General features: G+C 34.6%; 1 protein-coding gene across 4 annotated transcripts in view; it reads left to right on the top strand.

The window, feature by feature from the left end:
- The window catches only part of TBC1D32 (TBC1 domain family member 32), a 205,549-nt gene that overhangs the window by 104,675 nt on the left and 78,140 nt on the right, over positions 1-22,734 (top strand). For all 4 annotated transcript variants that reach the window (XM_040474514.1, XM_040474515.1, XM_040474512.1 and 1 more), the window contains one exon: positions 1,859-1,947. In XM_040474514.1, the coding sequence (XP_040330448.1) occupies positions 1,859-1,947 (89 nt within the window). The remainder of the gene's footprint in view (positions 1-1,858; positions 1,948-22,734) is intronic.

Raw genomic sequence — 22,734 nt, 5'->3', positions numbered from 1 at the left:
GTAAGAGAAAGCCAGTGATACGTAATTCTAGATTAATCTGTGAAGACTATAATAAAAACAGTGATAATCATTTCTTAAATTATTTTAAACAGTAAAAATATAGGAACACATAGCAAACAAGTTTCTCCATAGGTACACTACAGAGACTACTTAATAGTATCCAGGTGGCTGAGAAGTCAAGGAGAACTCCATGGCTCCATCACCGTAGCTAAACAAGACTGTCAGAGAAGAAATTAGGAAAAAGGAGAGAGTGGGCAAATTATTGAAAATCTGAATATGAAGCTGGGAATATGAATGAGTTACTTAGCTCATGTTCTGTCATGTTTGAAACAAGGAACGCCCAACTAAGAAGCAGACAAAATCACAGATTTTAAGATAGTAATCTTTTTATTCTTGTTAGGCAGCTGATTTAATATTTGCTGATTGTAAACTCTTGTGCTAGTATTTACACATTTTTACTAGATATCTGTAGAATGGTAATAAATGCATTCCTGAGTGTTATGTATAAACCTTTACTGTACAAGTTGACACTAAATCCAGTTTTTACTGTTTCAATTAGTATTTTTCAAATGTTATTTTCAGAGATTCATTACTTCCTCATCCTTGCAAAGTCATTTCCATGCCTCTTATTTGATGTTACGACATTTGCACTGTCATCTACATAGACCTCAGTCAATATTACATCACTTTACTCCCTAGCAAAACCTTCCTTTTATCTTACTGGTCGTGGATACGACCATACTGGAGGGTGGCAAGTTTCTTGGTCAGGAAAATGAACAATGAGAGAGACAAGTACTTATTTATGAATAAATTTTTTTAATTTTTTTTTTTTTTAATTTATTTTTGCGAGAGAGACACAAAGCATGAGCATGGGAAGGGCAGAAAGAGAAGGAGACACAGAATCCAAAGCAGGCTCCAGGCTCTGAGCTGTCAGTACAAAGCCCGACATGGGGCTGAAACCCACGAACTGGGAGATCATGACCTGAGCCAAAGTCAGACACTTAACTGACTGAATCACCCAGGTGCCCCTATGAATACATTTCTTAGGCCTAAACCCAAAGATCTACACAAAGCAGAGCATTATAAAAAGAAAGACTTTTAGGGAGTGCTTGAAACTGTGCACACTGTAGGCTTACTATTGTCAGTGCTTGAGATGGCGGGTAGCACCTGGCTCATCTGATTCTCTCAGCACTTGCATCATGATTTTAAGCCTGTCTACACATCGTAACAACTTGGGAATCTTTTAAAAGGATATGAATGCCAGAATCTTAACTCCCAAGGATAGTGACTTGCTGGGGTAGAGCCTGGGCATTATTTATATATGTATATTTATATATAATTTTTTTTTTTTTACAGTTCTCTAAGTGCTTCCAATGTTCAACGAGGGTTGGAAACCACTGATTTACACGTGGAGAGACTATCAACAAAATCTCAGATAGCTACTAGATAAAACTAGCAGCCCACTGTTCATGCTTCACATGAAATCTTGTAGATTTCATATTTGGTTTTCAGACTAGTTTACATTTTCAGCAGTGTAATCAGTATTTAGCTGGCTGCATAAGTTGCTCACAGATTAGCAGAATGGGGTATAAACTAGTGATTCTCCACTTTGGGTAAACATTAGATGACTCATTTCAAGAGCTTTGACAAATCTTAATGTCTAGACACACCCAGACCAATTAATTCAGAATCTCTAGAGGTGAGACTTGGGCATTTAATAACCTTTTTTTTTTTCTACCTAGGTGATCAAATGTAAAGCCAAGTTTGAGAACCAAATATCTAAATAAATATTTGTTGATTTGTTTTTTTTTTAAATGACTTGTCCAGCATATTCTCACTCCAAGTCTTTCTTTTTCAGGATATTATAGATAGACTTATACTTTTGAATTCAGAAGCGAAGATTCGTTCTTTATTCAACTATGAACAGTCACACATCTTTGGTCTAAGGTAAGGTGCTAAATTTTACCTGAGATACATTTTCTTTTCTTTTTTTTTAATTTTTTTTTTATTTGGTGAAATAGAGAGTACAAGCATGAGAGAGGGAGGGAGGGGCAGAGAGAGAAAGAGAGAAAGAATCCCAAGCAGGCTCTACACTGTCAGCACAGAGCCTGATGCGGGGCTTGACCACAAACAGATCTGAGCCACAACTAAGGGTGGGACACTTAACTGACTGAGCCACCCTGACGCCCCTTGAGATATATTTTCTGTCTTGCAGAACAGTCAAGCATATATTCTATGTACTTCCAAAAAATATTTAAAATAAGGTAATTTTAAAGATGTCTAAAAGTGGGGCGCCTGGGTGGCTCAGTCGGTTAAGCGTCCGACTTCGGCTCAGGTCACGATCTCGCGGTCCGTGAGTTCGAGCCCCGCGTCAGGCTCTGGGCTGATGGCTCAGAGCCTGGAGCCTGCTTCCGATTCTGTGTCTCCCTCTCTCTCTGCCCCTCCCCCGTTCATGCTCTCTCTCTGTCTCAAAAATAAATAAATGTTAAAAAAAAAAAAAAATTTTAAAGATGTCTAAAAGTAATTTGTAATGTCACAGATAAAATAAATACAGTTTTTAGGTTTTTATATTATGGCTTTTGGCTATGTTTAGGTTCTGTGTTACTACCATGTCTTTTGTTCAATTTACGTTACAAACACCTCTTTAAAAAGAGGCATTTTGCAGACTTTTCAGTTTACTCAGGAGTCAACTGGGGCTTCCCTGGGATTGTATTTGATGGCATTCCTTCCATAATAGAGACTTGAAAATACATGATTTATCTTGAGGCTCAAATTTTGCTCCTTGATGTTAACCATTACTCCTTAACTTCAGTTTCCCGAGGTTTAAATCTTTCTGGTAAACGTTTTGGTCATATATAGACCTTTAATTTGTTTTCCTATCTATAAATTACCACTTTTAAAAACAGCTTTATTTAAGGCATTTTCTATTTTCAGAGGTTTGTGATTTTTTTTTTTCCCCTTTCTACTAGCAAAGTCACTTTTTTAGACAACAGGGAGGGAGACAGTGAGAATGATCTACCTAAGAAATAAAGCAATTAGAATTTTCTAAAATTAGAATTTCTGATGGTAGTGTGTGTATATATATATACATGTATATAATATAATACATACTCAAATTGGTTTTTTTTACCATTAATAGCTGTGCTTCATTTTTGGACTTTTTAGTTTAAAGAAGGTAGAAAAAACTGTAACTATTATAGTTCTTTGAATGGTGTGTCCTTCATCTCAAGATGTATTTTCACATTAAATTGTAACTTTTCATGTATAGTATCAGATATAACATATAGCAAGCAGTGATGAAGAATACTAAGAAAAATCTATTCAGTAGAACCTCCTTTTGCATTGCAGGTGTATTTCTGAGTTTTGTAATTATAGAATATAGATTCTGGCCTCTTGTTACTGATACAGTGAGTGAATGTTTTATTTTGTTTGTTTGTTTTTTTTTTTTATGTATAAAGAATAGTATTTTTCCCTAGAGTTCTTGTTTAAAAACAAAATGATTTTTAAGTCCTGTAAAAAGCAATCCAAGAAGTAACATGCTCCTGGGAATAAAATGTTAATTTGCATAGTGTGTGTTTTCTTCAAATGGAGTACAATAACCAAATGGAGTCATTTTGTTCTACATGAGAAACTTTGTCATCGCATTGTTGATCGTGTACTAGAGTTTTGTAGCGTGGTGGTTAGGTTAGCAACATGGCCTCTGGAGTCAGACTGTCTGCTCTTTGCTAGTTGTGTGAGGTGGGATCTCAGTTATCCATCAGTAAAATGAAGGAAAATTATATTCTTTTCCTCACAGAGTTATTACGATAATTACATAAGAAAAATTAAAAGGACTTACTACCGTGCTTGGCATGTAGCAAGCACTACAAAAATGTTAGTAGTGAATGTAGTAGCAGTAGTACTTCAAGTGTGTCCTTACTTGTGCTTGTTTTCTAGGAGTTTTGTGTTTTATTGGGAGGTTAATTTTGTCTTCATGTTTTCAGTAGTCCAGTAGTCTTCTACATGCTGCCAAGTAATTTGCTGTTTACGACATCAGCATTAAGACAAAGAAAATGACCAAGTCACTTTTCTGAGGAAAATGTTGTATTTTATTTTTTGTGCTTGTTAACGGTTCTTCGACAATATATTTGTTTCATTGTATTTCAGAGTTCATCCTCCTTATATTTGGTTGTATTTTTTTGACATTTTTTTAATGTTTATTCTTGAGAGAGAGAGAGAGAGAGAGAGAGAACATGAGTGGGGGAGGGACAGAGTGAGAGAGGGGCACAGAATCCGAAGCAGACTCCAGGCTCTGAGCGTTCAGCACAGAGCCCTATGCGAGACTCAACTCACAAGCCATGATCATGACCTGAACCGACTGAGCTACCTAGGCGCCCCTATTTGGTTATATTTTTAAGTCCTACTTTTGAAGTTACATAATTTCTTCTACTAATTTCAGTTTAGCGTTGGCCAGTGTGGTTCAATAGTGATAATTTAGATAATAGCTTTGTACTATATAAATCTCATGTTTCTGTGTGTTTTTTGGATTCTTACCTGTATCATTTACTTTCTACAGTGATTTTGTTTCCAGTTGTACAACTTTATTGTACTATTCCCTTTAATAGATCATCTCATTAACATATTTGCCTTCTACCTTTAGCGTTGCTTATTCCATTCATCTTTCCCCTCTGAATAAGGGTAAGTTTCATACACTTTCTGTAGGTGTGCCACAGCACTTAGATGAGGCTAATATATGGCTTAATGGCACATGGATTTTCACTTTTCAGTAGCATCACATTCTATGTAAATTTCTGAATTTTTATTTGCCAAGATCCTACAAATCTTATGTTTTAAATGACTAATATATGAGAAGGCTGCTCCTTTGATTAGCCCTCCTCCTCTCTTTGTTTCCACTTCTACCTATCCTTTTCTAATTTTGGTATCTGGGTGCAGACATGCCTTCACATGCTTCATCTTATAATGGAACACACTCAAAAAGAAATTTCCCTTGACCTCACATCTGTGAAGTCACTGTCCTGTTTCTCTTTCTCTCACCATATAGCAAGACATCTGTGTAAACTGTCCCCACTTGATTACCTCTCTTTACTCCTCAGCCCACTTAGATTTGACATTGACTCTGTAACTCTGTCAGAATTGCACATCTTTCTCAAGTTGCTTGTAGCTTCTATGCTGATGAATGTAATGGATTTTTCTCTTTTGAATTATCTTACAACTATCAGCGTTTGATATAGTGGGCCATTTCTTTCTGTGTGTAAGTTCTCTTTGCTTCTGTGACACTCCTATGGCTGCTCTTTTTTCTCTTCTGCATTCTGTAAGCATCACTGAAATTTGCAATACTCAGGACTTTGTTGTGGGTGCACTTTTTTCTTCTTTGTTCTGCCCCGAGTTCATCTACTTATATACAGTATCCACCTACCTATGTCGGTAGGTGCCCCACAATTTATAGGCCTAGTCTAAACCATTATTTGGAGCTATCAGACTCAAATATACAACTCTTTTAACATGTCGATTCATACATTTCTCACATGTTAGTAACTTAACATTTCAAAGACTGAACTCTTGGATCTCCTCCCACAAAAACAAACAAAACAAAATAAATCTCCTGTTTTCATCTCATTAAGTGGCCCACCCGTCTATTCAGTTGCTCATTCTTGAAAGTCATCTTCACTGTTTTCCTTTGCTTTTTCAAACAATGATTTATCTTTATTATAGAGAAATTAACTGATTCAGGAGACTAAATTATAATAAAGTGAAATTCTTCCTAACTCTGAAAGCAACATTATTTTTAAAAATTTTAATTCCAGTGGAGGTAACATATAGTATTATATTAGTTTCAGGTGTACAATATAGCGATTCAGCAATTCCATACATTACTCTGTTCATTCATACATTACTTTTCATCCTCCCAGCTATCTGAAAGTAGCATTGAGGAAAATTATTCTAGACATCTTTCTGTGCATGTACAGATAGAAGAATAGATATATGGAGATATCTTTTATAAAAATAGAATCATAATATAGTTTCCATTTTAAATTCTAACTGAATTTTATAGAAAAGAAAAACTAGCGAGACAGAAGAAATTGCTGAATTTCAAATAACTGATTTTTCACTCCAGGGGTTGTTATTTCCCCAGAGATTCCTCTGAGGTTAAGGAGAAGAGATGATGTAAAACTTTTCAAGTGGTTGAACATTATATTTCACTTTTAGACAGTATTGATTGACTCTCGCCTATGAACTAGGAGGACAGTAATGCTCTCATTGGCCTCCCATCTCCCCTGTCTCCACCTGTTAGGAGGATGTTCTTCTCCTGCCATTTTCTAACCTGCCTTTCTGAGTCAGCGACCTTATTTTCTTCTCTACCCAGTAGGGAGAGGAAACTAACCTAGGTTTCTTGGTGTAGTGACATGAGATATGCAGTACTTCTTTAATATGACTGCAGATTAATATTTATAATTAGTTAGTTTACTCTTCTCCACTTCATTTACTCAGTCAATATTTATTGAGTGCTTATTATGCTCTATGCTAGATGTAGGGGATGTAATGAGTAAATAAGATGTGGTGCTCATTCTCTTTAACTTTACCACCTAATGAGGAATCAGATATTGAGATAATTAAGCAAAATGTGAGGTAATTAATGCAGAAAAGAAACACATCCTTATAAAGCTCCCCACCTTCCCATTTTAAATATCTGGCAGTTCCAGACTCCTTTATGTGGCTTTCAGGGAGCTCCATAATGTATCTATACCTTTCCTATGTGCATTATTTTCCAACTTTCCTCATAATGCTGAGTAGGTTAGACTTCTTGTCTCCCTCAAGCCCAGTGTATTGGCTGTATACCTATTTTTTCTGCGTCTTGAATATTGCTTTCACTTTTGTTGTCTTATAAAATTTTGACTCCTCCTTCAAGGCAGAGCTTGCTTTATGAATCATTTCCTCTATGGCTTCCTATAGTACACTTTCATCTTGTCTTTTTTCTGCACGTTCTTTGCCTTTATGGTAATTCCCACAAATTTATTTCTCCCCCTGACTAAAACTTAAACTTCCTGAGGGAATATTTTCTTTGACTTTCATGTCCACCACATAGGTAGGTACTTTTTGGTTATTTCATGACATTTATTTGCTAAATCTGTTGGGGGGGGTTATTTAAGAAAGCTGTACACTTATTGAAAATTTTGGGTGCAAATTATTTTCTTGAACATTGTTTTTTATGTACAATTAAGGCACCTTGGAGTTCTTATCATTTATGATTTATTTTTCCAGAGTTGAGGCTTAGTTGAGGTTATAATTGACATATATAAGTTTCAGGTTATAACATGCTTCATTATTTGTATGTGTTGTGAAATGGTCACCACATAAGTCTAGTTAAAACTTATCACCATACATAGTTATGGAATTATTTTTCTTGTGATTAGAACTTTCAAGATTTACTCTTAGCAACTTTTAAGTATGCGGTTCTGTATTAACTGTAATCACCATGCTATACATTACATCTCCATGACTTATTTTATAACTGAAAGTTTGTTTTGACTCTCTTTATATATTTCCCCCCACTCCCTGCTCCCCACCTCTGGCAATTACCAGTTGGTTCTCTGTATTTGAGTTTGGTTGTTTTGGGATTCCACACATAAGTGAGAACATACAGTATTTCTTTTCTCTGTCTGACTTATTTCACTTAGTATAATTCCCTCAAATTTCCTCCATGTTGTTGCAGATGGTAAGATTTCATTTTCTTATGACTGAGTAATATTCTATTGCGTATATACTACATTTTCTTCAGCCATTTGTCCATTGGTAGACCTTTAGGTTGTTTGCATATCTTGGCTATTGTACATAATCCTGCAGTGAATATGGGGGTGCATAAATATAGAATTAGTGTTTTTGTTTTCAGATAAATATCCAGAAATGGAATTGTTAGATTATATGGTAGTTCTATTTTAAAATTCTCTAGGAACCTCCATACTGTTTTCCCAGGTAGCTGGACCAGTTTACATTCCCCCCAACAATTCAGCCATTCTGACAGGTGTCAGCCATTCTTAACCATCTTGATTTAGAGGAATGTTATGCTCATGCCTAAAATATTTTATTTTATTATAAAAACTGTATCTCATGGAGAAAGAATTATATCATTCAGTGTCAATAGTTTTCTTTATAAGAAACCCCAAATTAAGTTTTAATTAGACGATAGAATTGCACATTTTTAACAACTAAATCTTATATAGTAATTCTTCATTAAGTATACACATTAAAATTTAATATGGTTAAAGAGACGTTAATATAGTTCTCCTAAAACTTATTCCTCCTTTATTTGAAACTCTAATGTGGCCTATTGTTAGTTTTCTTTAAAAAAAGCAAAAGAAAAAAATAACCAAACTGAGAAATCTGTATTTATAGAACAGACTTTAAAATTTATCACTTGCTGTTTGTTATTTTACATTATCCACCGACAGTAAATTGTATATGCAGTACAACAGTTTTATGCATGATCATCTTCTATGACAAAAAAATCTGACCTATAAGATGACATGAAGACAAAAAAAATAGTGTGAAGTTTAGAACCAGTGTGGTTATTTTAACAGACATAGAGAAGTGTTAATAGTCTATCACAACAAATCACAAAATTATTTATTCCCTGTGACCCAGATGCTAACTAGCTTTAAATCTGATTGACATTACTAATAAGTAATTTTAGAATTATCTCTTGCAATCTTTACTTAATATCATAAATTAGAATGGAATATGACTACAAAATGATCCACATTTTGGATTTTGTATACACATGTACTTGCACACATACAGTATTTAGTTTTAGGTTTATTTGAAGAAAACTGATAATCTATTATAATTAAAGATCTCCATAATGGATTCAAATTCTTATTTAATCAAAGAATTCCCATTTATATAGAATAACTAGAAAATAATGAAAACAAAACCATACTTGTTAGTCTTCCTCTTAGAGATAATTACCACTAACCTCTCATGCCAATATTTTTCATTTTTTAGCTGGATATGGTTTTTGTAAATAGTTTTTATTGTTTTAATACAATAAAGCCTTTTTTACTTAATTTTAAATTATTTCACACCTTTAAATGTTCATATATGCATAATTTTAAAAGATTGAATAATCTAATACATCAATGAGTTCCAATTTTCTCTGTTTAGACATGTAGGTTATTTTTTTAAAAATTATACGTTTTTATAAGTATCTCTATGCCCATAATTATCTTTACAACAAATCCTTAAAAATAGACTTGCTATATTAAAGAGTAGGCACATATTCGAATCCTCTGTATTTCTGTCTTCCCTCTTTTCATGACTCCTTTTACTTTATCTCTCTGTGCCGTTTTATATTCCACCCACTAGCGACACTTTTTCCTATCATTTACTTGTTCATTCAGAAAATATTTATTAAATTCCTACTGAGTGCTGCACTGCTATGAATGGTCTTTCTTGGGAATTCTGTAACTTTGTTCTCTTTTTATTTCTGGATTCCTTTTTGTCCTTTGTATTTGATGATTCTTTTTCCTCTTCCTGTAGTTACCTTTTCAGTTGGATTCTCTTCTAGTATGTCTTCAGTACTTTTACCTCTTTTTCTGTTCGGTGGCTTCAACAATCCGTTCTGTACTGACTATAACCCTATATCTATGTATCAATCTCGAAGCTTTCCCTTCATGGTATATCCAATTTTATTGAACATTTGGCTCTGCATATCTGCAAGGTCAGCAAACTCGGTAAATCCAAAAACTATATTCTGAACTTTACAGAAGTCCAAACCAACCTCTAGCTTCAGGGGATCCCAGAGCATTTTTTTTTCCAATGTTTATTTATTTTTGGGACAGAGAGAGACAGAGCATGAACGGGGGAGGGGCAGAGAGAGAGGGAGACACAGAATCGGAAACAGGCTCCAGGCTCCGAGCCATCAGCCCAGAGCCTGACGCAGGGCTCGAACTCACGGACTGCGAGATCGTGACCTGGCTGAAGTCGGACGCTTAACCGACTGCGCCACCCAGGCGCCCATCCCAGAGCATTTTCTGAAACAGATATGAATTTGGTACTCAGAGCGAGTGAGTAGGATCTCTACAGCCTCAGCTTACCTAGTTTTATTGGCAGACTGACTCTAACTCCCCCTTTCTCCTCTCCAGATATGGTTGTATACACATCAGAAACTTTAATCTCCAGATTTGGAGGTATGGTTTTGTGTATAATCCATGTCCCTTTCTTGGTTTTGATCAACAGGCAGGGAATTAGGCATTGCATTTCTGCTAGCTAGTTTTTATGTGCTGATCAGAAGGAGATCTTTTGTGTTGGATTTTTGTACTGTTTGTGCTTATCTTGACCAATGCATTTGATTACAGAGTTAATGACTAACTTATGGAATTTATCATGATGCATACATGCAAGTATTCAGAATGTTGGTAGAAATAAAATGTGTTGATTGAGTGTATTCAAGGAAGAAATAATAGGGAAAAAGTGGCAGGGTAGAGAGAAAAGGCTTATGACTTCAGGCATGAGGTAAACAAAGAACATGTTTCGAATTTCTTCAAGCAGAGATGGTAGCTAAGGCTAAACTTCACAGAACTATCTAGGTATGCTGGACAAGTGCTCACCTGCTCACATTTATGATATATTTGAAAGTAACTTACAAAGTATGTGGTAATTAGGAACAGAGAATTATTCGTGTGGTCAGATTTGATTTCGGTTATTAGCAGACACCTGGGGGATCTGCCATATTCAAGATAAATTCCAAAACAAGTGAAGGGATTAGTCCCAACTTTCAGATATTGCTTTATTCCTTCAAATAGTTCAAATAAACATTCACATTAAAGAAACACCAATTTTTCACTTCCAGAAATGGACTGAAATTCAGAGATGGCTGGATTTTTAAAATAAATTTTTATATCCCATGCATTAGAGACACATTCTTCTAAACTTATAAATATTATAATGTTACTTTTGGTATCACCTTGCTTCAAGTGCCACAATCTCTTTAAATTCTAAATATCAGAAAAAAAATTTTAAATTTTAAAAACTAAAATTTTTTTGTAACTTATTTTCCATCTGCACCTAATCTTATCTGAAATTATGTGAGATTCTCTAGTCTTTATTTAGCCTGCCTAATTTGAGTATCAGTCTTTTGCTGAAAAAGTATTAATATGCTTGATTATGAAGTGTTATTCCAGATTCTGTGTATAATGTATTTTGTTGCTAAATCCATAAAAATTCTAGATTCTTGGCCCTAAGATTTATAGATATGGAATTATGGACCTTTACATCATGAACTTGCAGTTTTTAAATCACATATGGGTAGGGGAAGGAGGTAGGGGTGAAGAGAAAGAGAAATATATGTTGTGTGTGGTATTTCAAAATACAGTTTTGCAGGGATATAAAATGCCCATTTCTACACTAGATTGGGAGGCTTCTTTGCATCTGAGATGAAACAATGTATCTTCCTTGTTGATAGTTGGGCCTAAGATTCAGCTTCAGAGCTCTTAGCATCCTGGCTCACATAGGGTATAGTGGGCTATCCTCAGGTCAGGATTGACAAGGAACCTCACAGAAGGCTTACAGCAGGTTAGTGTGAGCTGATGTACATCATTCCTGACCACACTGATAACAGGAACAATCTGGCCAGAGACGAGTCTTTTTATTATAACTAGGTTATGCTAGTTATATTTATTAGTGAAGATTCACAGATATATTGATGTCTCTTGGACAGCATCTATACCTGATGCATCTGTGTATAGTGTTGTAGTGATAAATTGGATGTCTGTAAATTATTTGGCTTAATAGAATCAAACATGTTAACATTTTTTTTTTTACCAATGCATAAAAAGCCCTTAGTATGCTTATATTTTATAATGTGTATAAAATATATAACTATTATAAAACTTATAGGACCAATTAAAATTAATATTATCAATATGCATATAAGAATACATTGTTATCTATTGAATGCAGTGACCAATTCAATTTTTTTTTTTTTTAGCTTTTTAAAGTTTATTTTGAGTGAGAAAATGAGAAATAGTACACATGTGCTAGCAGGGAAGAGGTAGAGAGGGAGGGAGGGAGGAAGAGAGGGAGAGAGAGAATATCCCAATATCTATACTGGCAGCACAGAGCCCAGTGTGGGGCTCAAACTCACAAACCATGAGATCATGACCTGAGCTGAAATCAAGAGTTGGACACTTAACTGACCAAGCCACCCACGCGCTCCAATTTGATTCTTAATGCTTAGCACAAAATCTTGCAAATCTTAGGAGTCTGGTGACCTGGTTGATAATCCTTGCTCTTAAATTCTGAGTATACTTTGTATACTTTGATTTTTTTCTCCCTCCCTTCAGAAGATTCTAGTTTTGAGGTCCATAATGCAAGGTTTCTATTGTTAAGCCTGAATCCTTTGCCCAGGACGAATTTTGTTTCAGGTTTTTATGTAAGCAAGCTAAACTCATTTGTGTTGTCAAATTGGCATTTAAGTCTTTTTTCATAACTTCTTTACCCACAACATTTTTCTGTATGAAAAAATTAAATCATAGGGACTTTCATTACATTAGAGATAAAATTTGATAAGGTAAAAAGATCTGAAAAAAAAATTTAGAGGTTAGAACACAAATGTATTTGTATTTGTTTTTGTTTTATCTATTTGAACAAAAGGAAAGGGCTGAGTAAAGGTCCAGATTTTGTGTGGCTTAAAGTTTACTTTACCCTTCCAGCACGGAATCTGTATTTATCTTCTTTGGCAAAGCAGCTGAAGAAGATATTTGTTCATGGTCTATGTGACCTCTACCAAATATTTTTAATTTATTTTTATTAAAGTAATAAAGATATATTGTTTAAAAAGCCAAATAGGATGGGAAATCATTTAAGAATGAAGAGTAATCCTCTGCCCATTCTTCTCGACACCCAAGTCCCTGTCTTCAGAGGCTGCCACCTTCAATTCCTTGAATTGGTATTTTTGGTATTCACCTCCAGATATTTTTTTAAAAAAATGTTTGTTTACTTATTTTGAGAGAGAATCCCAAGCAGGCTTTGTGGTGTCAGTGCAAGCCCAATGTGGAACTCGATCCCATGAACCGTGAGTCAAGAGTTGGACACTTAGCCAACTGAGCCACCCAGGTGCCCATCACCTCCAGATTTTTAAGTAACATATTTATACTATGTTTTGATTTTTAAATTTTAGATTTTATCTTGTCATTAGAGATTTTAGAAGGTTAGGATTTAGATGTCTCTGCTTTCCCTCTCCCTGCTGTGTAGTTTTATCACAAACTTGATTAAGTCACTATTAAAAGATGACATTTTTACATCTATATAAATATTTCTTTGCGAGCCAAGTAGTATACTATATTTCACTTTTCCTAGTATTTTATTTCTCCTGAAGTTAATAATTGCATGATTTCATTTGCTTCATTTTTGACATATCTACTAATATATCCCTAGACTATCATTAAAAAGATACTGACTGCTGCCACTGCATAGCATAGCAGTTAAGTAGGGCTCATTATGTCCTCAGTACTGATATTGGCTTCACATTTAAACACTTAATTTCATAACAACCCTGTGAAGTAGGTACCCTTGTCTCCTACAAATGACTCCACTGAGCTATAGAAAGTGAAGCCATTTGCTTAAGGTGACACAGCTAGTAATTAGTGAAGCTGGTATTTGAACCCAGATAGTCTTGTTCCAGAGAATGTAATACCTGACCCATACGTTGTACTGCTTTAAAACATAAATGCCAAGATGCCTTAATATCATTCTTTCCAATTATGTTTTTATAGTCTCAAGGCTTTCATGTTCTTGAGGGCAGGAGCCATTTCCTATTCATAGTTGTGAAAACATATAATAAGCTGAAGTATACATACTTTACAGGTATAGACACAGGTAATATATTAGCTTTTTTCCTTGTATCACATCTCTTTGTTTAATTTTGTCCTGGAGGATCTTTTGACCCTATGTGTCAGTCTTCTGGGATTTCCCTTCATCATTCTGGGAATTGCTTTTGTCTCTTTTCTGAGTTGGATCCTCTTTTACCTAGGATCAAATTTCTTATTTCTTGGTTTACTTCTTCTTTCTGATGGAGGTGCTTTCTTAGTAAGAAATGATGGTTTGGAAGTTTTTCAAGACTTCTAAGGGATGGAAACTTTCATAATATAATGGGGAGTTACAAAACATAATATAACTTGGGGAGTTACTTTTTCTTTAATATAGAAGGAGATATGGCTTTAGATACTGATTTATAAACTTATGGAACGTACCTAATGGTTGTGCTGGATGGTCAGGGACTCAGAGAAAATTAAAAAAAAAAATTGAAGGATTGGTTTAAGAAGATTGGTAGAAGAGGTGTATAGATGGTCTTCTGAGATTATACCCAGACTGAGATAATATTGTTGACTCATGTTAATGACCTTGAAGGGGATCTCTCCTGTAAAGGAGGAAAAATAATCCTTTTGTTGATAGGTCAGTCTCTTTCCTTGGCTACCCTAGTGCTTACTCAAATGGCCTGTGAACCCAGTGGCCATGATGGCAGAGGCTAAGGATTATGTTCATCAAATGAGAATATTTATTTAACAAATAAAACATGGATTGACTCCAAAATTATAGGAGCCCTTGTGTAAATCTTATATTTCCCCTTGCCAGAAAGTTGGTGTAGTATCTCATCAGCCATTAAGACTTCGACCAACATTGAATCTGCTGGACTAAAGGCTCATGTGGTACATTTTCTTGATTTGGAGTATCCTGGGTTTTAGATCTTATTCTAGCCTTTAGGTCACACAAAGTTGGTAGTTAAGGGTTACTTGATAAGTAGTTCAGAGCAGCACATCCAGAGGTATTGCTTCCAGAATTCAAAAAGGCTAAAATTGTGCATAATGTTACTTTCTTGGTAGTGAATAGTATAAGATTTAGTAATACACATGTGATATCTTGACATTCTAGGCCACTGGTACTGAAACCTCCTTGAGATGGCAAACCTCTCAATTTATATGGATCTATCATTCTCTGCCACACTTATTTTCCACTAAAATATCTAGAGTACCAGCTACTTCTTCCCTCCGAGGCAGGTCTGTTTAACATTGTATCAGTAGAGTAGTTTTTCATGATAACCTGAGGGATGGTAGGACAATCAAAGGGATCTTGGACTAAGTTTTGATGAAATTATACAGTTGCATTACTACTGTCCATGTCAGTGAAAGCAGACTGCTTCTGGTGTTAACATTGGCCAAATCAGCATCAAATCATTTGTATAGGGTTTGTTAATTGGCTCTTGTAAAGAGACTATCTTGATGTCTTTTGTTACATATAAAGAACAAACACTAAGGCTTAGGGAAACACAAGAACATTGGGCAGATTGAGCAGTGCTTCCAATTTCTGATGTATATGGGAAGGTTGTTGCACAGGCTCACAGCCAGTGTTTAGTATTTCAGAGAGTTTTGATATCAACAATAAAAACATGGTTGGCTTTCCACTGTTATGAAAAGACTGGGAAAACCCTGAGACTCTCCATCAATATTTTTTTGTTTTTTTCCCCCAAATACAGTGTATGAATTGTGGCCATTTTATTTGAGTAATGTATTTTAGAGATGTCTATTTCTTCACAGAAAATTTAATTCACTTGTTAGATCTTCTCTTGTGACAATATGATTTCTCTGGATTATTTGTCTAGAGATGATGCTTATGTGTGTAGCATTAAATGTCTAATAGAGATAGGGATTTAGCCTTCAGTAGCTGAGAAACCTGGATTATGGGATGTCAGGTTATTGGAAGTCATCAAAACCTGGCTCAAATGAAGCAATAGAGTTGGCTCAATATCACCACAGGCATCCAAATGCTTTCAGAGTTAAAGGTGCCTGGATCCCTCCCCACTTTAGTCATTTGTCATGCCTCCAAAAGCTTTGCTGTGGACAAACTCTTTTGTATCTTCACCACCTTCAAATAGCAGCCCCATATCCCCTAGGGTGCTAGACTGTTTGGGCTCATGGGAGCCATAAGACTATAATAGCATGGGTAAAATTGTTTAGCATTGCATGAAATCAGGGTTAAAAGAATAGCTAAGGTCTTTGACTACTGTCTTTTTTTTGATGTACGGAAAGTTATTTCAATAAAAATAACCTAAAAATGCCTAACCTAAGAAGGGTTGGGTCTGGGGTAGGTAGAGTCAATCTACTTCTAACTGTATGCTGAGAGAGACGGATGTGTATATAAATACACACACTATTCTGAAATTTGCCTGTATAACTTCTGATATTTTTATATAAACCTACTTTAAATTATTTAAATATTTTTTCTCTGTTCATAAAAAAACTGAAAATATACCACTAAATTTTTATCCAGTTTACCTATAAATTTGAATTTACCTTGGCTAATTGTTGACTTTCTTCGGAATACTTCTGGATATAACCAGCTTGTTTTATATGTGAAATAAACAGATTATTTTTTTATAACTCAGGAAATTGGGGTTGGGGCCAACAAAAAACTAAACTTGACAGTTTGTTGTTTATAAACCTACTCATATTTACATCTTGAGACATGTATTTATGGTCATTTTTGTAGGTTAGTGGATATAAAATAATTTGTACACTTCTATTCACTTTGTAAACCTACCCTTAATATGAAGATTAGGCTAAAAAAAAAAAGTCTTAGGCTTTTCTTCCCACGTTTAGTCTGACTGCTAGTTCATATACATATGCTGGTATAATTAATAAGCCATTAAGATCTGTTTATTAGATGATTACATAATTGAGTAGTAAATGGTATTAGTTGTTATTGAGTCTTACAAGAATCTTTGTGCATAATTATTAGAGTTTGCATTTCTTATTAGTGTTCTGGATTTGTTTATTTGTTCCATACATGTGTATACTTCTTATGGATGTAATGACTTTTCTCATTACCCACCTAGCATAACACTTAAATTTTTTACAAAATATTAAAATATAAATATTGCATAAAATATAAACCTATAACTTAACAAATTATTGTAAAATAAATATCCACATAATTCCCATTGAGTAAACAAAGAGAAGTTATTAGCACTATTCATTTTGTTTGATCCTGAGTCCCTCCATTCCCCCTAATGGTAACCACTATACTGACTCCTATGGCTAAATTTACTTTGTTGGTTTACTTTATATTTTTTTCTACATAGGCAAGTATTCCTAAACAATATATTTTAATTTTGCTGCTTTTGGAGCTTTATATTAATGGTAGCATAAACTGTATATTCTATCATGTCTGACCTTTTCTGTGTAGCATTGTTTCTAAGATTAATGTTGCATGTATTTCAGTTAATTTATTTTCATTGCTGCATAATCCATTGTATGAATATATTGTGTTTTGTTTATATATTATGCTATTGGTGGACATTTGGGTTATTTCCAGTTTTCCACTTTGGGCTATTATAAACAACTCTATTACACGTGAAATGTCAGCCACATATTTATTTGTATACATGCATGCATAATTTTTCATTGCTTTGCAAAACAGGTATCTGGATATGTAAAGGTCTGTTTCTGAATTTGTGATTCTGTTCAATTGGATTTTTGTTCATCTTGTACAAGTATCACAGTGTTTTAATTAGTATAGCTTTGTAATAAATTATAATAACTGATAGAGCAATTCTGTCCACTTTATTCTTTTTCAAAAAATATCTTGGCTACTTTTAGTTTTCTTTCTTTTTATAGTCAGTGTGTCACACAAAGCAGCTCATTGTGATTTTAATTATCATTGGAGTGAATCTATAGATCAATAATTAGTTAATTGACATCTTTATAATATTGAGTTTTCCAGTCTGTCAACATGGTATATATCTCTATTTAGTTTAAGTGTTCTTTAATTAGTCTCATTAAAATGTATTCTTTCCAAAGAGGTCTTCTATATCTTTTGTGAATTTAATATCTGTAGCCTAATGTTATATTCCCCAGAATGTACTATAGTATGTGAGAGTATCAGTGTGTGGTAAAGAACATGGACTCTGGAACACATTGCCAGAGTGATCTTAGGCAAGACTTTTAACCTCTCTGTGCTTTTGTTTCCTCATATGTGGAATGGAGTCAGTGATAAACTTCCTCACAGAGTTGTGAGACTAAATATGTTATACCTCTCCCAAATTTAGAAGATGGTAAGCATCTGATAAAGAGTCTATTAGATTTAATGTATTTACAAATTATTCATTCATTTCATAATTCTGTTAAAAAATTTTAGGTTATTAGTGGAAGCGTTTTGTTGAACTCTTACAAAAAGCTTAAATTTTTATTAAATTATTGCATAATTTACATTTAAACTATCTTCATAACTGAATTGCATACACATCTGTATAATATTTAATTTGTAATCTAAATAGGTACTGTGTCTAAAATTGTTCACGTTCTTTAGCTCTCTGCATATATGGGTCCTGTGTATTTCTTATTGGTATCTTTTATGTTCTACTTTTTTTTTTTTTTTTTTTGGGCTATTGTTAACACAATTTTCTTTTCCATGGTAATGTTTTAATTGGTTATTACTGGTAAGTTATATGTAAATTATTTTTAGTTTTTTGTTACTGGTCACCCTACATAATTCTCGTATTCATATATCTCATATATTTACACACATACACACATAATTTTTTTCCTCTTGTTTTTTTTTTTTGTTGTTTTTTTTGGATTTTGGGTTTTTTTGTTTTTTTGTTTTTTGAGAGGGAAAGAGTGGAGTGAGCAAGAGGCAGAGAGAGAGAATCTCAGGAGGGGCAGAAGGAGAGAGTCCTCTTGTTTCTAGTTGTTTTTGATATATCAACCAAATGGTACATCATACTTTTAGTTAGATATAAATCTTGGAGTTTTTTTCTATTTATAATGTATTACCACAAACTCTGTGGCTTGAAACAACACACATTCATTATCCCAGTTTCTGTCTAGGTACTAGGATACCTAGCTGGGTCCTCTGTCCACAGTCTCATAATCAAGGTGTCAGCTGGGTCTGTGTCTCGTGTGAGCTCAATTAGGGAAGGTTCCGTTTCCAAACTCACACAGATTGTTGGTGGAATTTAGTTCCTCTTGGTCTTAGGACCAAGGGCCTTGTTTTCTTGCTGCCTAGAGGCTTCTGCAGGTTGTCCTTCAAAGGCTGTGTCTTCAACTCCTGGAGGCTACATGGTGGTACGTGGTTTTCCCCAGCATGGCTGCTTACTTCTTCAAAGCCAGCTGAGGAGAGAGACTCCAACAAGAAAGGGATAGAGTCTTATGTAATATAATCATATAATCACATCTGTTCTCTCACCTTTAACACTCTCTGATTAGAGGCCAGTCATTGGTCCTGCCTACATTCAAGGGGATCACTCCAGGGCATGAGTACCAGGAAGGTGGGGATCTTGGGGACCACTCCAAGAGTCTGTTCATCCCAGAGCTATTCTTCTGATCAATAGATTCTTTACTGACAAAACCCTGTTTTAAGCCACTATCTTAATTATTGCTGTAGTTTTTTTAAAACTGGTATATCTGTGTCACTGCCTAATTTCAGCCTATTTTGTATACAACCAGAGTGATCCCATTAAAACACAAACCAGATCATGTCAATTCTTTACTCACAGGGTTTCTTTCTCTTATCAGGATGAAACCTTACTACACTGTTCTCAAAAGAAAAATTTGGAGCTCTTAACAATGGTCTTGCAGAGTCCTATATGATCTGGATGCCTAGTATTTATTAATTTGACCTCATCTCCTTATACTTCTCTCTTGTTTATTCCACTTCAGCTATATTGACCACCTCATTCTTGAACCATGCCAGACATGCGCTCACCTTAGGTCGTTTGCTCAAGCTGTACGTTTTGCGTGGAACCCTCTTCCTCCAGATAGCTCCATGGCTTGCTTTCTCATTTCTTACAGGTCTTTACTGAAGTGTTTCACCTTCTTGGTGAGGTCTTTCCTAACCACCTTGTTTAAAACCGCGTGTAGTTATCCATCCCTATCACCCGCTTATTAAATCTCTTTTTTCACTTATCTGCTTTAGTTATATCTGTGCTGTGTTTTGTTTAACTTTTTATTTTGTGTTTTGTCTTCCCCTCATGTAACATTTTGCTTTCCATAAGGACTGGGAGTTGTGTGCACTTGTATTCAGTGATGTATCCTGGGCACTTCAAATAACAAGTTGGCACTTAGGTATTCAACCACTGTTTCTTAAAATTAAGTAAATTGAATTTTATGTCATGGAGGAGTGGTTTCCAAATAAACAGTTTTATTGTCTTCTTTCAGATGGTTTTATCTTTTTTTTTTTTTTTTTTTTTACATTTGGCTTAAACTCCTAGAACAATGTTAAATAATATTAGGCAATTTTGCCTTCCTCATGACCTTAATGGGAATGCATTTCCTGTTTATGCTTTTAGCTCTTGCACTGAGATAAATCTGTTTTTTAAATCAAATTAAAGAAGTAACCTTTCTTTAATTTACTTAGAATTTTTTGGAGGGCAGGGAATAGAGAATGGATGTTGAATCTTAAGTAGCTTTTAAGCATCTGGTTATATGGTTCTTTTCTATTACATATTGATGTTATGAATTACATCAGGAGATGTTTTAATATTAAACTGTCCTTTTCTTCCTGGAATGAACTGTACTTGGTCATAGTATGCTATTGTTTTAATTTATTGCTGGGCCAAATTTGCTAAGCTTTACATTATTGCTAGTACTTGTAAGACCTTAAAAAAGATACATCACTTGTTAAAGTTTCTATTTACTCATTCTGTACTGAGGAGAATTCTGTCTGGCGTATATTTGCTTTCAGAGTTGCTCTAGTTCACCATGGATCATCTCGTTGTACATCCAGATCCTATGGACCCCTTCTTTCAAACATAAACCAGAGGACATTGAGGGTCAGTTTCATTTCCTGTTCACTGATTAGTAGCTGAGAGAAAGTGTAAAGGTCTCTGTGTCGCCCTCCACCTTCATAACTTAAAGCCTTATAACTTAGTTGATCCTTCGAATTTTTTAACAAAATATATAGAGATATCCTTGATATCTGTCTTTCTTCTGCTCCACATATTCAGTCCATCAGGAAATTGTCTCTTCTCTTGATGTAATTATAAATTCCTTTACATAATTGAGTCTGTATCTGGATTTTCTTTTTTTTAATTCACATGTCATTACTGCACTTTTAAAATTTCTACAGCTTTGTAATGTGTTCTGATGTTAGACCTCTTCCTAGTGTTATTCCATTGTTCTGCTGGTATTGAATGTTGCTGTGGAAAGTCTGAGACCAGTTTGACTCTCTACACAACACCCGGCCTCACACCCACATGCCTTCTTACAGTGACTTGATCTTTTTTCCTGGATACCCCAATGGTTCTTTCTCTATAAATCTAATAGCTTTACTAGGCTCTGTCACCCTGTTGACTTCTCTGGTTCAGTTTACCCTGGGACATGTTTTATACTTATATTCTTAGATTCATGGCTTCTTTTGTCTCAGAAAGAATCTCTTGACTAATATCTTTAAAGATGTGTTCTGCCAGGTTCTCTTTTCTTATCAAGAAATTGATCATTTAAACTCTTTATTTCTCTTATATTTTCCACACTCTTAAATCTTCCTGTGTGTTTCTTCTGTTTCCAATTGTGCTTTAATTTTTATAACAGTTTTATTCTTTTTCTTTTCTCAGCTTTGCTAGTTTGTATTTTAAATTCTGTGGGGTTTCTTGTTTTGTTTTGTTCTTTTTGTTTTTTGTTTATTTTGCTGTTTCTTTCCTGTGCTTGTACAGCTCTACTTTGTGCACAGAGTTTATTGGAGACGATTGCTTTTATTAAACTTTTTTTATATTAAGAGGTAATTGACCTATAACACTTTAAAATTGAGATATAACTGACATTATATAAGTTGTACAATGTATTCTGATACATTTATACAACTTAATTCATGGAAAATCATTTAGTCATAGTTTTCAAGTCTTTAATGCCTAGAGGCTTAAATGCCTCTGTGTGTGTGTGTGTGTGTGTGTGTGTATTTGTATGTGTCATCTGTTCATCCTGTTATTTTCCTCTTCTTTCTTGGAGCATCTTTGTGTATATCTTATGGTATTTCTTTTTGGAGAGATGTGAATTATTTCATTATCAGATGTTTGTAGGAGGCTCATGTTGATGAGAAAGCAGGGTCATGTTTCTAGTTAGCTAGGTCTAAGTTTTGGGTGTGTGTGTTTGTCCCTTTTTTGTGTTGTCCCCACCCATCTTAATATGCAGGTAGTTAGTTTTGTTATTAATAATTATCTCTATAACCAATAATTAATCATTGATTTGTCTGACTCCTTGTTCTACCTTCCTCCTTCTAAGAAACATAATAGGACCAGGGATACTCCTGCTGCTTGTTGCTGTCTTGTGTATTCCTTTTCCACCGTTGCAAACAGAGGATAAGGTTTTTCCTCTATGTTATATGCCTCAATTATGAGAAATTTGTTTTTACTCAGGAATTCTTTTGTTTGTGTGTGGGAGGGGGATTACTTTGCTGTGTTTTTCATGTCATGGTCAGCCATGACTTTTTTTTCTCAGTTTCTTTCTCTCCCTTAGCAGTATTTGTTCAATTTTGGCTGCCCTTGACTGTCCTTCAAATTATTTTGTGGCTAAAATTTTGATGTTAAGTTCTTTTCTTCCCCCCCTTAATCCTTGAAGTTATTTCTAGGATGAGACAGGGGAAATGCCAATTAACACTATAATCTTCAAGTAGAACTCTGAAAAGGCTTTTGTTTTGGTTTCATTGCATTTTATCAAGCAAAAAATGTTTTTACTTTTATAAACTAAACAT

The sequence above is a fragment of the Herpailurus yagouaroundi genome, unplaced genomic scaffold, assembly GCF_014898765.1.
Source record: "Herpailurus yagouaroundi ecotype Mexico unplaced genomic scaffold, PumYag 139, whole genome shotgun sequence".
In the NCBI taxonomy this organism is placed as follows: domain Eukaryota; kingdom Metazoa; phylum Chordata; class Mammalia; order Carnivora; family Felidae; genus Herpailurus; species Herpailurus yagouaroundi.
The sequence above is the reverse complement of the archived record's forward strand: the minus strand, read 5'-3'. Positions and strand labels throughout refer to the sequence as shown.